This window comes from Abramis brama, assembly GCF_963993115.1.
Source record: "Abramis brama genome assembly, chromosome: 17".
In the NCBI taxonomy this organism is placed as follows: domain Eukaryota; kingdom Metazoa; phylum Chordata; class Actinopteri; order Cypriniformes; family Leuciscidae; genus Abramis; species Abramis brama.
In genome coordinates, this window is record NC_139979.1 from 1584183 (window position 1) to 1603463 (window position 19281).

At 34.7% G+C, this 19281-nt stretch overlaps 2 protein-coding genes across 4 annotated transcripts in view; one reads left to right on the forward strand and one right to left on the reverse strand.

Moving 5' to 3' along the window:
• Positions 1-555: 555 nt before the first annotated feature.
• LOC311067916 (RLA class II histocompatibility antigen, DP alpha-1 chain-like) lies at positions 556-6218 on the forward strand. The gene is made up of 4 exons (XM_084090057.1): positions 556-797; positions 1873-2130; positions 3078-3362; positions 5310-6218. The coding sequence occupies exons 1-4, from the start codon at positions 680-682 to the stop codon at positions 5441-5443; spliced, it is 795 nt and encodes a 264-aa protein (XP_083946183.1). The 5' UTR covers positions 556-679; the 3' UTR covers positions 5444-6218.
• Positions 6219-11203: 4985 nt separating this feature from the next.
• The window catches only part of rftn1b (raftlin, lipid raft linker 1b), a 137281-nt gene continuing 129203 nt past the window's right edge, over positions 11204-19281 (reverse strand). For all 3 annotated transcript variants that reach the window (XM_084088753.1, XM_084088752.1, XM_084088754.1), the window contains exon 10: positions 11204-19145. In XM_084088753.1, the coding sequence (XP_083944879.1) occupies positions 18735-19145 (411 nt within the window). In that variant the 3' untranslated portion in view covers positions 11204-18734. The remainder of the gene's footprint in view (positions 19146-19281) is intronic.

The window sequence follows — 19281 nt, forward strand, 5'->3', positions numbered from 1 at the left end:
TTGTAACATGCAAAATAGGATTTTACTGTTATGGGATTTTAAAAAGCTGATTCATGCTTTCAAATATAATTTTTAATATGCAAATAACATTGCAAAATAGGATGTTACTGTTATGGGATTTTAAAATGTTGATTCTATTTTTTTTTTTAATGCTTTCTGTATAATTTTTAATATGCAAAATAGGATGGATTTGATTGGATGTTAAAATGTTGATGTGTGGGAACGAGCCGATAATAAAACCGATAACTATATTAGCATGCACTAGCGGACGATATCGTTCCGTTTATTCTAGCACGCGCTGCGGTTTTGTCGTCTGCCGCTTTAAGAGCAGGGTGGATTCTGATTGGCTAAAGTTTTTATTGTTCAGAAAGTGATTCCAATTATATCTTTCACTATCATATTTATGGTTATTCCTTTATATTAAGAACGATTTTTCGAGCTTTATCGTCCTTGGTGTGAATGTGCCTTAATTTTATTTTAGTAACCTGTTCTCTATCAGTCCAGAGCATTAATCCAGTCATAAATGACCTGGAACCGTTTCTAATATCATAAGCTTGATGCACAATCGCTGTCACAGAATAAAAACAATGGTTTCATGCGTCACAAAAGAACTGAAACCTGGCGTGTGGAATTCAGTGCTCTAGTTTCTCTCCGGCACGAGGAACCTGTATTGTGAAGAATGGAGGAAGTAAATATTTCCAGTAAACTCCTGTCTGGCATTCGGCTCTCGACCTCCAAATGCTGCGGATGTTCCTTCTCTTCCACACGAGTCTTCTGGAGTTTCTCAGGAGCCAAAGGTAATGATTTTATTTTCTTGATAATTGAACATCTGAGTTTGTTCCTATTGTTTATTATCCCGTGTTTAGACACTGTTCAAAGGTTTTGAATTGGTACGATTTTTAATGTTTTAAAAATAGAATACACTTTATTTTACAGTGTCCTTGTTACATATGTTACATGTACTTACAATAGTATTAACAGTAAATTATGCATAATTACATGCAACTAACCCTCAACCAAACCCTAATCCTACCCTAACCCTATAGTAAGTACATGTAGTTAATTAATATTACTCAGTACTTAAATATATAATTACACTGTAACAATGACACCTGAAAATAAAGGGTAACCGAAGTCTCTTCTGCTCATCAAGGCTGCATTTATTTGATTAAAAATACAACAACAAAAAAATAATATTTTTAAAATATTATGACAATTTAAAATAACTTTTCTATGTGAATATATAGTAAAGTGTAATTTATTCCTGTGATCAAAGTTGAATTTTCAGCATCATTACTCCAGTCTTCAGTGTCCTTCAGAAATCATTCTGATATGATGATTTGATGCTCAAGAAACATTTATGATTATCAATGTTAAAACATGTTTTTTTCTTTGAATAGAAAGTTCAAAAGAACAGCATTTATTTGAAATAGAATCTTTTGTAACATTATAAATGTCTTTACTGTCACTTTTGATCAGTTTAATTAATCCTTGATGAATAAAAGTATTGATTTATTTTATTTATTTCCCGCCAAAAAAATTAAATAAAAATTCTTACTGACCCCAAACTTTTGACTGGTAGTGTATAACATTACAAAAGCTTTCTATTTCAGATAAATGCTGTTCTTTTGAACTTTCTATTATTCAAAGAATCCCAAAATACAACATGTAAAAATCTTGTTTCAACATTGATAATAATCATAAATGTTTTTGAGCGTCATATCAGAATGATTTCTGAAGGATCATGTGACACTGAAGACTGGAGTAATGATGCTGAAAATTCAGCTTTGATCACAGGAATAAATTACATTTTACTATATATTCACATAGAAAACAGCTATTTAAAATTATAATAATATTTTCCTCCCTCAGGCGATGAGCATTTGATGCGTCAGCTGACCTACTGCCACATAGAGCTAATGGATGCTGGGTTTGAGCTGGAGTTTGATGGACAGGAGCTCTGGCACGTGGATCCCACACACTTCACAGCGCGACAGCGTTTACCGGAGTTCGCGTCGGACTGGAGACTCAACCGTAGTTTACCGTCTGAAGCGCACTTGTCCATCGGCACCTGCTTCTACAACATCCCTCGCTGTGTTGCTGGAGAACACAACCCTCCTCAATCCATCGGTAATCAGTGTTGTGTGCAACTCGTTACAAGTAACTTGAGTTAGTCAGATTACTTTTTCAAGTAACTAGTAAAAGTAACGCATTACTTTTTCAATTTACAACAAAATATCCAAAATTCCAAGTTACTTTTTCAAAAAAGTAACGCTAGTTACTTAAATAGATTTTTGCTTTAAAGTAACGAGAATTTGAGAGGGCAAAATATGCTTGTCATGCAATAATAGTCAGGTCTCATTTTCTTTAAGAGTTTATTTTGATTTTGTGGTGAAAATGCCTTTTTGACAGGCTTGATTAAGAAATATAAAACAGTTCAGTCATGATTCAGTTTCTGCCTCAAATTATTACATTGTTCAAATTAATAAATTTTTAGCTGACTGATTTTGTATGTGACATCAGAGCTGCCAACACGCACGCACTCACTCACTCGGCTTGGTTCCGGAGATACACCCGCTTGAAGTTTCGACTTTGACCGGACGTAACTTTATTTTACTTTTACTAAAGTTGTTATTATAATAAAAAAACGGATATTTAATTTGAGTTAGTCTATTTTTAACCTTAAATAATACTACCAGCTGATAGGTCTCTATGTTTGCAGCATTAGGTGAGTTTTTTGTTTGTTTGTTTTTTTGTTTTTTTGGAGAAAAATTAACGCCTATCTTGTGTACCTAATGTTTATCCAAATGAGTCAATATTAAATCAAATCACAAGAATTTAATTTAATTGAAATCAAGAAATTTGTGTCAAGCTAAAAATTAACAAACGTAGCTTACCAGAAATTGTACCATGTAAACATTGTAACATGTTGTCACTAAACCTGTTACTAGTTACTAAAATGTTGCTAAAATGTCAAACGGCTTGCCGTACCCTGTCTGTCATCAGAACAACATTCCCATGAGCCAGTGATGCGCACACACACAGATAGTCATACTGTATGTTATCTGATCTCTCAGTTCCTCCGGACACACTGCTGTACACCGAGAGCGACGTGAAGCTCGGGGCTGAAAACACCCTCATCTGTTCGGTGTCGAACTTCCACCCGCCGCCCGTGAACATCTCGTGGAGGAGGAACGGAGAGCCGGTGAGCGAGTGGGACGTCAGCGAGACGCAGTATTACTCCAACCGGGACTTCAGCTTCCGTGTGTTCTCCTACCTGAGCTTCAGTCCTGAGCGCGGAGACGTTTACAGCTGCAGCGTACGACACCGAGGACTGCAGGAGGAACTCACACGCTTCTGGGGTGAGCTGATCCTCTTCTTCTTCTTCTTGAATGAATGATTCAATGACTCACTCATAAAGATTTCACTTGTTTCATTACTGGATGAATCAGCGTTTTTGAACGATTCTCTTGAATGAATTATTCAATGACTCACTCATAAAGACTTCACTTGTTTCATTACTAGATGAATCAGTATTTCTGAATGAGACTACGGAAGCGTATTGCATTCACTTGAGGGAAAATAATCTACTCTGTTTTTCTGAATTAACGAGTTAATTATCTCAGAATTACGAGATAATTTTTCATGAATAAAAAGTTTTTGCTCTGTTTTTCTGAATTAATGACTTAATTATCTCAGAATTACGAGATAATTTTTCATGAATAAAAAGTTTTTGCTCTGTTTTTCTGAATTAATGACTTATTTATCTCAGAATTACGAGATAATTAAGTCATTAATTCAGAAAAACAGAAAATATTTTGTATGAAAAATTATCTCATAATTTTGAGATAATTAAGTCATTAATTCAGAAAAACAGAGCAAAAACTTTTTATTCATGAAAAATTATCTCGTAATTCTGAGATAATTAACTCGTTAATTCAGAAAAACTGAGCAAAAACTTTTTTTCATGAAAAATGATCTCGTAATTCTGAGATAATTAACTCGTTAATTCAGAAAAACAGAGTAGATAATTTTCCCTCAAGTGAATGCAATACGCTTCCGTATGTGTCAATGACTCACTTATAAAGACTTCACTTGTTTCATTACTGAATTAATCAGTGTTTTTGAACGATTCTCTTGAATGAATGATTCAGTGACTCACTCATAAAGACTTCACTTGTTTCATTACTGAATCAGCGTTTTTGAACGATTCTCTTGAATGAATGATTCAATGACTCACTCATAAAGACTTCACTTGTTTCATTACTGGATGAATCAGTATTTCTGAATGAGTCAATGACTCACTTATAAAGACTTCACTTGTTTCATTACTGAATTAATCAGTGTTTTTGAACGATTCTCTTGAATGAATGATTCAGTGACTCACTCATAAAGATTCACTTGTTTCATTACTGGATGAATCCGCGTTTTTTCAACGATTCTCTTGAATGAATGATTAAATCTCCTTTGTGACACTTTTGGTAAAGATTCCCAACCAGGAGTTGCTCAAACTGAAGAATGATCCTGGTGTGTGAGGATTTTCCCCAGCTACTATTCAAAGAATGTTTGTGTGAATGTTTTCATATTTCTGAGCAGCAAAAAACAAGTCAAAAAATCCCATCAGTTCATCAACAAGAACTAAAAACATGCCAAAACATTATTTTATAATTTTTACGTAATTATTATTATGGTAACATTTTTACAATAAGGTTTCATTTGTTAACATGAACTAACAATAAATAAAAAAACTTCCACAGCATTTATTCATCTTAATGTTAATTTCAACACTTACTAATACATTATTAAAATCAAGTTAATCTGATAATAATATTTAATAGACCTGAGCTGACATGAACTAACAATAAACAGCTGTATTTTTATCAACAAATGTTTTCAAAGAAAATAAATACTATAACTAACAATAAGCAATACATTTGTTAATGTTAGTTAATGTATTACCTAACATTTATGGTTGCTGTTTATTTTTTTAACTAACAGAAAATTATGACCCAAATGGAGGCTACAAATGTTCACTTGCTGCCTTTTATATTTAAATGATAGTTAATGAAAAGTTTATTTATTATTGAATATTAATTCAATATATTAAAAAAATATATTTTATAGATGCACAATAATGCACAATTTCACACTAGCAAACGAATACTAGAATGCATGAAGTTGTTTTCGGATATGCGTTGTTTTTATTTCTACCATTAATTTTTTGAGAAATATCTATGTATATAGATATAGTATATATGTTTTGAAATATTGTGACTGATGTGTTTTGTGCTGACGTTTGTGTTGCGCAGAGGTGGAGGAGCCGGAAGACTCTCCGGAGGTCGAGACCGCAGTGCTTGTGGTCGGGATTCTTGTGGGATTTCTGGGATTTGTGGTGGGAATCATTCTAATCGTAATGAGCAAGATGGAGCTTCCGGCTGCATGATCGCTCTCAACATCTGACACAAACACAATCCTCAGACTGACAATCAGTTTTAATATGAACAAATGTCACTATTTATTGAATATTTGAGTCTTTTATCATATTGATATACATCATATTTATATAGCGTTTGTATAGCGTTTTTCAGGTCTTACTGTATATGTAAGAACTTCCTTGCAAAATGATGATTTATTGAGAATAACCTATAAATTGATCAGTTAAAACGCTTTCTTTAAACGTTTAGAGAGAAAAAAATCTAAAATATTACTTTAAAGATTGCCAGCTTGTCATGCAAGACATTACGTCAGGACAACATCTATTTTAACCTAAATAAATGTAATAAAATCTCAAATTCCCTCCTTATTTTTGCTTAATTGTGATCCTCATCTTTATAAATGCTTAATCGAGGGAACGTCTCACTAGTAATTTCCATAACACTTCTCATATTATCAAACATAATCCTCAGACTGACAATCATTTGTTTATTCTGATTTTTAACATGAATAAAAGTAACTATTTATTGAATATTGGAGTCTTTTATCATACTTATATATTATACCTGTTTGGATAGCTTTTCAAGTCGTACTGTATATGTAAGGACTACCTTGCAAAAGAGAATAACCTATAAATTGATCAGTTCAAATGTATTCTTGAAACATTTAGATAAAAAAAAATCTAAAATATTACTTCAAATATTGCCAGTTTTTCATGCAAGACATTACGTCAGGACAACATATATTTTAACCTAAATAAATGTAATAATAAAATTTCAAATTCCCTTCTTATCTTTGCTTAATTATGCTGGATATTATGATTTTCCTCTTCATAAATGCATAATGGAGGGAACGGCCCACTACTTTAGTAATTTCCATAACACTTCTCATATCGTGAAGCATGTGCGAACTGCTAATCGAGAGATGACGTTCTGCTGATCGGATTCATCCTTCAGTTCAGACTGGCGTTCTGAAGTAAGCAGATCGAGGTAATTAATTGATGTATAGTTTGGCTCTGACAGCCGCAGATAAGCAGGCGTGTGGGGAGAGAAAAGCTTCATTGCATTAATTAAAGAGCGCTGATAATCCGCCTAGACTGTGTTCACGTTCACAGTGATTCCTGCTGCCTTTGAGCGCTGAAACTACAGTTTAACAGGAGATTCGAGTGGGAATGAGGCTCTAGCTTGTGGATATTTGTATTACACACATACTGCAAAAAGTGGCCTACTGTGGAGCTACAATATGTGACGATGGTATCAGATTATGGAAGGCCAAACAGGCCAGAATGTGTGAAACTAACTTCTTAAGCAGTGTTAAGGCGAGACACGGCAGGCAAAAACATCGTTTTTTTTTACGGGTCAATTTTGAGATTTTGGGCTATTTGTCTTCAATAACATGTCTTCTTTCAGACTTGTGGTGAAAAAAAGTCTGAAATACACATTTAGGTCTTTATTTTACTACACTTTACTGTTTGCGTCTGTAGATTTCTCATAAATTCAACAAAAGTTGGCGTTCTTAATCAACCCGCTGCTCCGCGATCGCTGTCTGCTCTCTGTCATCACACACACCGCTGGAAAGCTCTCTCTCTCCTGTACAATGCTGTCGGATCCAAATATGGTCATTTCCTTTTTATCAGCAACCAATCGTGAAAGTAAAAGGGCTGAACGCGCAATCTCATTGGCTGATATAAATCTTTAAAGCCCGTTTTCTCAAAATGACTTTTCTCTCAAACTCCAAGTCCGAAATCTCCACTTCAGTAGCACCGATATACACCAAACTTTCCAGTCTTGTACCTAGTTATATTATGAAGACATTTACAGAGGGATTTGTAAATATATTATTCCTAGCCTGAGTTATATAACATTTTATTCCAAAAAACATGGCGAAAATCTATTTTTTAAGGCTATTGACAGTATATTCTGATTTACAGGATAACAAAAGTAGATATCCATAAATTTTTTCCCCATCTAATATGAAAAAATAATTTTTAACCTGGCTTTATCCAATACTCAGATTTTGTTTTTTTAAAATATATGCAAATTAGCGCATATTTAATTAGATATTGCCTAATTTGCATATTTAAACATTAAATTAGAGAAAACTTGTAATACATTTTTTTTCTCATCTTAATGGTAATCAACTGGGAAAGTTTCATGGTGATATCTGCTAGTTAAAAATTTCACCCTATTCACCTGTAGTGTCTCGCCTTAACACACAACTACGTGTTAAAACGTTAGTTTTGGCCCTATTGACCTTCCATACCAGGGGGTTCTGGGAAGCCTGTAGGTCCTTAAAAGTGCTTGAATTAAACATGAACTAAATTTAGTTGGAAAAGCATGTTGCTATTAAAAATGTAGAATAAGATATCTAGAATATTATATTAATATGCATAATCATTTATAATTTTGACTTGTTCCTTTTCTTAAAAAATGGTTTAAAGGTTGAAATGAATACATATATTTTTTATAAAACTCACTTTTGTCAACTTATATTATTTGAACTTTAAATCATTGTTTTTAAAAGCTTAAAAGCTTTAATTTCAAAGTTCATGTATATATTATTTTCTCTATGTTTTAATTGGTTTTAGTTTTCCTTTTTTATGGAACATTACTCAGAGTAAAAATAAATATTAAAAGCAGGAATACGAAAGCTGCAAACTGGATAAAATAATATAAAATAAAAGGTGCTGTAAAAAGCCCTTGAATCATGAAGGATATTCCCACACTGTTATTCACACGAGTGCAGACCAAGGTTATTTTCGCAAATGAAAACTGAAACTAAGACTAAAACTATTGGTCAAAAAACATTTTCGTAAACTGAAATAAAATTAAAAATTCATAATAAATAAAAAACTAAAACTAAACGAAACTAACAACAGTTACTGAAAAACTAACTGAAATAAAATAATAATTAGCAAAAATAAATAATCGTTTTCATATTTAATAAGCTCTTTACTAGTCCTGAGCAGCTGCTCATAAAGGATGCGTCTGTGGCAGTGGAATGGGAAATAATAACTCAAGGTAATGAGACGCAAGTTGAACTTCTTTTAACTTGAGCGCAGCATTTTTAGAATCCGTTTCATTTGTGAGACGCGCGTGCAACAGCAAAACAAGTCCGTCAAGCACAAACATACCTTTAATGTGCTTCTACTGTATGTTTGAGATGTCATGCTTTCATGAAGGTCGACAGGCTGAAAGGTGCTGTTGTTATCGTTGTTTTTACAAAAGATTTTCTGCTAATAATATTATTATCCATGTGGAGACACTACCGGGACACTACACACACAAGCGCGCATACACACACAGACAAACACATGCACACTACACAGACACACACACACACAAGCGCGCATACACAAACAGACAAACACATGCACACTACACAGACACACACACACACACACACACACACACACACACAAGCGCGCATACACAAACAGACAAACACATGCACACTACACAGACACACACAAGCGCGCATACACAAACAGACAAAGCACACACACACACACACACACACAAGCGCGCATACACAAACAGACAAAGCACACACACACACACACAAGTGCGCATACACAAACAGACAAATACACACACGCACACACACACAAGCGTGGTTTTTCAATGGTTTTTATACTGTACAAACTGTATATTCTGTCTCCTTACACTAACCCTACCCATCACACACACACACACACTAACCCGACCCCTAAACCTACCCATCACACACACACACACACACACACACACACACACACACACACACACACACACTAACCCCACCCATCACACACACTAACCCGACCCCTAAACCGACACATCACACACACACACACACACACACACACACACACACACACACACTAACCCGACCCCTAAACTGACCCATCGCACACACACACACACACACACACACACACACACACACACACACACTAACCCGACCCATCACACACAACATTCTGCATTTTTACATTTTCAAAAAAACTCATTCTGTGTGATTTATAAGCTTGTGTTCCTCAGTTTAGGCCCACAGTGACACGAGTCCCCATGAGTGTGTGTGCATTCAGGTTTAAATCCCCACCACGATAGAAAAACACACACACACTGCATAGATAGGCTACTTCATTATTTAATCACACTGGCTTCACAGCAGGCTGTCAGATTAATTTAGCTGTTTTGTTGTTGTATGTCCCAGTGTCACTCTGATGCACTGTACAGCTGAAAAAGTGAACTATGTTTAACAAGATTTCATCTTTAATATGAATTAGTTTGTCTGAGTTTGTCTTGTATACTTTTAAGTTCCATTTATTTGGTGCTTTGTTCAATCTCAAACCATTATTTTTATTTTTATTATTAAGATGTCTGCACAAGAGTTAACGGTAATCTCGGCAAACATTAAACTGTGCTGAAGTTAAGCGTCTCGCTTTGGTCTACCCTGGAGGTGTTCTGTTTGCTCTGCTAAACTATAATTACTAAAACTAAAACTAAATAAAATAAAATAAAAACTAAATAGAAATGTGTTTGCAAAATAAAAACTAAACTAAAACTAACAAAACCATTAATGAAACTAACTAAAATTAAACTTAAATTTAAAGCAAAATTGAAAACGATATTAAAATAAAAACTAATTTAAAAAAGCAAAACTATAATAACCTTGGTGCACACACACACACACACACACACACACACACACACACACACACACACACACACACAAGTTCACGCACACACACGAGTGCAGACACACACACAAGCGCCGACACACTCGAGCCACTAGATGGCACTGTGTTCCTTCAGACTGATTTACATGCTTATTTGTTGCTTGATTTTACTTCACAATTGCTTTTGTTTTTTCCCCTCAAAACTAAATCCTAAAACATGTCCTGCTTTAAGACTGCGCAGATAATGATGCTCTATACATTATTCATCGTCCTCGTCTCTCTTCTTCATCACTGAAGTGTCATTAGCGTGCTCTAGGATATTGATTTCATGCGAGGGTCCGTGTGTTTGAAGACTGTCTGTGTGTCTGATCTTCAACAGATTTACTGATGATGATCCTGAGCTGGACTGTGGCAATGCGTACCAGACACAAGCATCCATATCCATGTGTTGCACATTACAGTGTGTTGTTCAGAATGAAATATTGCTGAATAATGCACTATATAATGCATACTTTTTTTTTGTAAAACAGCACTTGCTTTATGACTTTATGTTGTGAACAGAAGTATGCATCGTTGTTGCATTACTTGCCTTTTTAACGTCTATACTTTCCTATAGTACATACTTGTAGTGCATGCTAAGTGTAAATGTTGCTAGTTTCATTCTGACTGCTGACATCAAGCTCATTTCAACCTAAAATTACAACCAATTACATTTTGCATGAAGAAAACAAAGCCTATTTTAGGACATTAAGATGTATTTATTTATTGCATTGCATTGCAACAGTATTTTGACAACAATTAAGCACATTTCCATTCCCTTAATGTGTTTTGTCATTTCTAGTTTCTTTGTAATTAACATTTTCCTCAAAGATGATTCTCATTACTGTCATATACAATTGAGGTAAATGCACTTAATTGTCATGAAAGATGCTAAAAAATAATTTTTAATGATCCCGAACACAAGGTTTTGTTTACTTTATGCAAATAAACGTGTGGTTACACTATCTCAATGGTCCACTTTAGACATTCTAAGTAAGTATAAGTAACTTTGCATGTCAACAATCAGTCATTATCAAGCGGTACAGCAAATAAAAACTCCAAAACAAATCAAATATAAATCATATTTATTATATTATATTATACAAATTGTACAGATGATGACATTATCATGTTGCTTGTCCATACAAACGATGGCAAACATTGATCGATGTTCACGATGGCACAACAGCGGCTGACAATCATAGAAGCGACCAGCGAATATAGAGGCAGAAATGGCGGATTCCTCCGAGAAACACGAGCGTCTGAGGGCAGAAATGCAGCACATTCGACTCTTATCTTCTGAAAACCAAAGGAAATGGAATGAAAACCTGTTATATAACTGATGAACTGACACGTTTCTTAGAGTATATGGGGTAAATATTGCTCGGCATCACTGATCCGGCCTCATCATTTCTTCCACATCCTTGTTTTCCTCTAATGGCGTGTTTTATTGCGACCTTTGACCCCGCAGGCCTATAGACCGGATTTATAATCTCGCTGATGTCATGCCCTGCTATTGTGTGCATTTGAATCTGCAAGGGAGAAAAAACAGTGGGCCGTAAATGTCACTTTTACACGCTAACCAATAACCATCCATCACTGCCAGCGGGTTAAACCACATAGAGTCGACAAATGAATTATTTGAACATTCAACGTCTTTCAGAAATGTATAGCGGCTGTGTGTATTTGTTTAACAGGGTTTGAGGGTGAAACAAAAGCTGTGTTTGATATATTTTTTTTGCAATATGCACTAAATTGTCTGCATGTACACATATTTACACTATCGTTCAAAAGTTTGAGGTCAGGAAAAGTCTCTTGTGCTGCATTTATTTGAGCAAAATACAGTAAAAATTGTTAAATATTATTAGAATTTAAAATGACTGTTTTCTATGTGAATATACAGTAAAGTGTAATTTATTCCTGTGATCAAAGCTGAATTTTCAGCATCATTACTCCAGTCTTCAGTGTCACATGATCCTTCTAATATGATTTGATGGTCAAGAAACATTTATGATTATTATTATCAATTATTATTATTATTATCTTCCATTTTTCAGGATTCTTTGATGAATAGAAAGTTCAAAAGACAGCTTTTAGTTAAATGGAATCTTTTGTAACATTATAAATATGTTTTTAAAATAAAACAACCTTTATGATCTAAATCTTTTGAACGGTCGTGTACAATGTATATCTATAACTAGATGTCTTAAATTTGTTATGTTTGCGTTTATAAAAGCGGTAATCCACTCAAGGCCGTGTGTAACAGATCTTTACTCGTGTTGAGCTTTATTTTATGCAAATTTAAAATGGTAGTAACACTTTATTTCGATAGTCCACTTTAGACATACTAACTATAACGTGTCAACTATCAGTCATTAGAGTATTAGTCGACTTAATATCTGCTAACTCTTTATTTTGATGCTCCTAAACAGATATAAGAAACTTTACAACTACATGTCGACTTATTCTATTAACCTGAACTATAACCTACAGTCTACTAATACTCTAATGAGAGCTACAGTTGATATAGAAGCTTGTTTCTGCCACAGAATTATGTCATATGTCACAATTAGACTATTTATCTCAGACTTGCATGATATAAAGTCAGAATTCTGAGGGAAAAAAATCAGAATTGCGAGTTTATTTATTTTACTCAGTCGAGGAACTAAATCTAGATGATGGAGCGCACAAGCCAAGCTTATCAGAACAGACGCTGACAGGACGCATACTAGCAGGAGAAGTACAGTACGCACACTGGCACATACTGTAACATAATTACAGTCTGTCAGAGTTAAGCAGGATCTGCACACACAGATGTCCACAGGAACGGGAACGCCCGGCATTCACAAACTCTTCCTTTATTCATTTAAAAAATGTAATGTTTTTTTTTATTTGATAGACCTCTCAGCTCTGCTTTAACACATTTCACCATGTTTTAATCTCATTTCTGTGGATTTTACGTAGAGTCCACATTGGCCTTGTGATATGCAGAAAAATAATGCTTGAAAAATATGTGTGTGTGAGATTCAACACGCTCGTAAATAAAGGCTCTAGGGCTCTTGCTGCTAAAATGGCTCAATATAAGGAGAAATGTCTTAAATTATTGCGCATTACATTTTTATTCTTGTGATAAAGTATGTTTACGAAATTAAAAATAAATTGATATAATGATGGAACCCTTTAAGCTTCTACACACTATAAAATGCTGGGTTGTTTCAACCCATGTTTGGGTCAAATATGGACAAACCCGAGAATTGGTTTACATTTGTTTTTATTAAATTGTGACCCTGGACCACAAAACCGTCTTATGGGTAATTTCTTTTATTTATTGAGATTTATACATAATCTGAAAGCTGAATAAATAAGCTTTCCATTGATGTGTAGTTTGTTAGGATAGACAATATTTAGCCGAGATACAACTATTGAACATCTGGAATCTGAGGGTGCAAAAAAATCAAAACATTGAGAAAATCTCCTTTAAAGTTGTTCATTTATGTTCACGATTGTGTTGCATTCACTCACAAAAATACATTTTTGATATATTTAAGGTAGGAAATTTAGAAAATATATTTATGGATCATGATCTTTACTTAATATCCTAATGATTTTTGATTAGATCGATAATTTTGACCCATGCAATGTATTTTTTTATCTATTGTCACAAATAAACCCGTGCGACTCGAGACTGGTTTTGTGATCCAGGGTCACAATTTTGAAACCCAACGGTTGGGTTAGTCCATATTTGACCCAAACATGGGTTGAAACAGCCCAGCATTTGTTAGATTGATGTATACAGAGCCTTTTCTTCTAAGAGTGCATGTGTTGAAAATGTCTTTGTCTCTGCTGAATGTGTCTGATGTATTAAAAGAATAAACAAGGCCTTTCCCCTCCAGCTCCAGTCAAACAACAGCGTTGTGACAAAAGCACAATTATAATGACAGTGTGTCAGAAGCCGCTCTGAAAACAAGACATGCAAGGAAACCAAGTGAACGTCTTTAAAGCGCATATGATCATGAGGAACGTCGAGTTTGAGATGTTTCTCCCAGCAGGCGGACGGAGCGGAAAAGCCATTATGATTTTAAACGTGAGCCCGCTGGCCATAAGAGCTAATGCAGAACCACACACACACACACACACACACACACACACACACACACACACACACACACACACACACACACACACACACACACACACACACACACACACACACACACACACACACACACACACACACACTGGAAAAACCCTGACACTGCCAAACCAGATTATAAATACAACCAGACGCCAACACAACAATGCTGACTTCATGGAAAACACATATAGGCTACAGCTCAGGTGAGGTGGACTGTGTTAACATGAAATCAAAATGACTGAGATATCAAAATTGACTATTCTTATGCTTAAATGGAATATTAATTATTAGCCTAGAATTTTTTTTTTCTGTGCACATCATAATTGTGTTAAATTCATGTAATCTTGAATCAGAATAACTTCCCCTCGTCTCTCTTCTCTGATGATGAGGGCGGAGCTATAACCTGTCACTCACACGAGATCAGCCAATAGCAAACCACTACCATCCAATCAATTCCCCACAGACACAATCAAGCTCCGCCCACATTTGCTCTCGTTCCAAGAAGCATTTCACTCGCTACGACAATAGCGTTTGATGCCGACTGTAATGCACATTATTTGTACAGGCTAACATTTGATAACCAGAAAGTGGTTTAGAACTTTTTGTGCAATGTTTTTATTTTTATTTTTTATTTTAATGTGTGCTTGCACTCTTTTTATTTTCAAGTAAATGCCGTTCGTTTTATATTTTAACTAATGTAATGACATTTTAAGTCTGACTAAGTATGGTATACTAAGTATACTATTGTGTGGAAACTTGTTTTCTGCCACAGAATGAAAAAAAAATAAAAAAAATAAAAGGTTTGCAACTTTTGATCTCACAATTGCGAGTTTTCATCGTGTGATATAAAGTCGTAATTGCATGTTATAAAGTCAGAATTGTGAGAAATAAACTGGCAATTACGACTTTTTTCTTGCAATTTCGACACAATTACGACTTTATATCACACGATGTAAACTCGCAATTGTGAAGGAAAAAAGTCAGAATTGCGAGTTTATTTAAATTCTGACTTTTTGCGAGTTTATTTAAACTTGCAATTGTGAGATAAAAACTCAGAATTGCAAGATAAAGTCTGAATTGCGAGATATAAAGTCAGAATTGCAAGATAAAGTCAGAATTGCGAGTTTATTTAAATTCTGACTTTTTGCGAGTTTATTTAAACTTGCAATTGTGAGATATAAAGTCAGAATTGTGAGATATAAATCAGAATTGCGAGATATAAATCAGAATTGCGAGATATAAAGTCAGAATTGCGAGTTTATTTAAACTCGCAATTGTGAGATAAAAAGTCGCAATTATCTTTCCACAGAACTGTAATTTCAGGAGGAATCCACACGATCAAGAATTTCACACGAGAGCGAACGATTTTGCGTTGACCAACAGAAAGCTGATTGATTTTAAAGAGACTTCTGTGTGAGATAATAGGATGAATATAATAAGCAATGAATATTTTTTCTTTAACACACAGCCTTTTTGTTCGTTTTTAAATGAAAAACCAAAACCGCGAGTCAGACAGGATAATGCGTTCAATCTGAACCCATATTCTTGTGATTGAGTTGGATTATGGGATGTGATTTCTGCCATGTTCACCTCATTAATAAAAGCCGTCGTCCTGCTTTTCTGTTGCTCACTTTAAATCTGAAACATCCCAGATGATCAGGCTAATAACATCATGGTCATGAAATAACCCCTCTATCCTGCATCACAACCTTCTGTTGTGGATTATCCACTTATATCCACTTATTTTCTCATGCAAATTGAAAATTGACGGCGGTCTGAAACACTGTGAAGTTTCACTCATGGATTTTCGCCCCCATGCAATTTTCAGAATAGAAACTGTCAGTATCTTTATGAATTCTGTGCAATGTTTTAACCATTTCTTGTTTCATTCTGGTCAATGCACACATGTGCCACATCGCGCTCTTGCTATTTTAAGCAGGATATGGTTCATTTTGATTTCATGTTGATGAATTAGTAAAGAAAATAAAATAAAATCAGTGTCAGTTTTCTGGATCAGGATCAGGATCAGGATCTGGATCAGGATCAGGGGTCAGAATGAACATCATGAGGTGAACATTAGCAAGTGTCAGTGAGTTAATGTGCGTATAAACACACCTTCTGCTGTTTCTAACACAAGGAAAAGCTGCTTAAACTAAAGCAGGGAAAAATCTAAATCACTTGCGATGCTTCATTGCTTTCAGAGAAATACTGAAAACATTTGCTATAGCAGCTTGTCTCAGTGTAAAAGTGAAGTGAAGCCCAACTGGACCGAAACTCGAGCTTGTTACACCATCTGCCTCTTTTAAAAGGAATAATTCACCCTAATGATGATGATTCTGTCATCATTTAATCACCATTTGTTGCACAGACATTCAGTGGATGATTTATTAATTTATCTTGTGGCTAAGAAAACAATGCAATATTCTAATAAGCATAAAAATATAGTGTATGCACAAATACAGGGTAAAATAATATATTTATGTGATGAGCTGGATTATGGCCACATAAGAAAAAAAAATCATATTTTATGTCAGATTTGTTCCCCTTATAATTATGACTTAGTACACTCAAAAAAAAAAATAAAAAAAAATGGGTAAGTCTTTTTTTTTTAAAGATTTACGAATTTTAATTGTATAGTAAAATTCCATCAAATTGAATTGAACCATCCTTGCATATTATTCATAGAATTTAAAATGAATAAAAAACCCTAAAGCTAAATAAAACATTTTGTATAAATATTAATGGATTTAAAGAATAGACCATTTAGTTTATGTGATTCATATTCATAAATTTAAACATATTTTCATTTTTTTTTAAATTTTTTTATGAATACGAATCACATAAACGAAATGACCAATTCCCTTATTCCATTAGGATTTACACAAAATGTTTTATTAAGCTCTAGTTGTTTTACTAGTTCCTAATTAATTCATATTAATTCCTAATATGAAAATGTAAGGATTATTCAATTCAAGTTGATGGAATTTTACTATCCATCCATCCATCCATCCATCCATCCATCTTCTTCCGCTTATCCGGGGCCCCAGACTTCCCTCTCCCTAGACACTTCCTCCAGCTCTTCTGGGGGACACCGAGGCGTTCCCAGGCCAGCCGGGAGACATAGTCCCTCCAGCGTGTCCTAGGTCTTCCCCGGGGTCTCCTCCCAGTGGGAATTTTACTATACAATTAAAATTTGTGCATGTGATAATTTCAACATTTTATCTCAAAACTATAACTTAGCATGTCAATTTCTCATAATCATGACTAGGTTTGGAACAACATGAGTGTGAATAAATGATGACAGATTTTTCATTTCTGCGTTTTGAACTTATTCCTTTAAACCAAACCAAAAAAGTTAACGGACAAACTTACAAAAAGCCCCCAACAAACTTTAACAGCAATATTAGTATGTTTCTCTTAAAATTTAGAGAATCTGACCTTTTTGTTTTGGACGGTGACATGAAATATTAATATAAATGTAAACAAAAACATACACAAACAAATGCACCATATACATCACAATAGATTGCTTCTCGCAACTGTATCCTCGAGTCCCTCTGGGCTCATCGACTAAATATTAATGTGGTTTTCCCATCCAGTGCATTTACCGATAGCAATCTCTTCCCATCTGTCCTCCCTCTTCCAGGATCCCGGAGTCCTTCGGCTCGTTTAAAGATGCTATCGCCCGAGTTAAACGTTCAGTATTGGTCGAGGTGTTTGCGTGACAGTCTGAAACTCTAAGCTTCACCACGTCAACAGTAGTTTTGTCTCTGTCTTGGGTATCTAAACATTATTAAAACAAGATATTATGACGTTTATTGTTTCCTACTGCATTGGCAAGTAAAGTTATTAATGCTGGGCAGTGGGTAACGATTAATCGCATCCAAAATATAAGTTTGTGTCTGCATAATATATGTGTATAATACAATGTATTTTGTATATATAAATACACACATGCATGTATATATTTAAGAAAAATGTGTTATTTATATATCAAATATTTATATGTATATATAATTTAAATTATGTATAAATTTATATACATGCAAATATTTCTGAAATATGTGTGTATTTATATATACAAAATAATTATACATTACACACATATATTATGTAAACACAAACTTTTATTTTGGATGTGATTAATCGCTTGTTGTCCAGCCCTAAAAATGACATGATCGATAAGTTATGATAACATATGTTTTTTACATTGCTTTAACTCATTTTGAATTTTTTACATTTTCAATGTAATTTAAGTTGAAATGACTTAAACATCCAAGTTGAGTGTACTTAAAAAATGTAAGGCGGCAACGTTACAATCCCTTGTGAATTGATCTTGTTTTAGGGATGTTTAGATACTGGACAAGACAAAATATTGAGAGATTTTTTTTTTTTTTTGCAAGGTATATCATTTTAACATTCATAAAGGCCCACTTCCATTGGCCAGGTGTGTTGAGCGCATCCTCAATCCTGATTGGCTGAGCCGTCTTCCTGTTTGTCCACTTCCTCTTCCTCTCGTCCCGTGTCTTTATCCGACCCCATTTCAGCTTCAGTTTTCACACAACTCTCGTTTACCTCAGCGTTTCCATCTCTTTCGCTACTTCCTGCTTCCTGTTTCTCCCCGCCAGCCGTGACATCACTTCCTGTCGCCTCTGTCTCATTCCCTTCCTCTCCCGGTTCTCTCTGCACTTCAGCCTCATTATTCAGGTTTTCCCCCCGTCGCTCGTTCATGCTTGTGTTCGTGTCTTCTGTGCTCTTCTCGGCTCCGTCGCTGCTCTTTTGATCACTTGTCTCTTTCTCTTTCTTCTTCTTGTTCTTTGGTGCGTCTTTGACGGAGTTCTTGTTGGACTTGTTCCGTGCTTTAAAGATGACTTTCTGAAATAGACAATGTCGACAGAGAGTTTTAAAACTTTTTTTTAATAAAAAGATAATGAGATGGACCTAAAATACAGATACATATTTCACGAATTGCCTCTTTAAAAAGTGTGCTTGGTTATAATGCTTTCCCATT

What these genes read in the sequence shown, in the direction of transcription:
- LOC311067916 (XM_084090057.1), top strand. Translation starts at nt 680, where the DNA reads ATGGAGGAAGTAAATATTTCCAGTAAACTCCTGTCTGGCATTCGGCTC. An exon ending in CAACCCTCCTCAATCCATCG is followed by an intron (nt 2,131 to 3,077) that starts GTAATCAGTGTT and finishes CTGATCTCTCAG; the next exon opens with TTCCTCCGGACACACTGCTG. An exon ending in GGAACTCACACGCTTCTGGG is followed by an intron (nt 3,363 to 5,309) that starts GTGAGCTGATCC and finishes TGTGTTGCGCAG; the next exon opens with AGGTGGAGGAGCCGGAAGAC.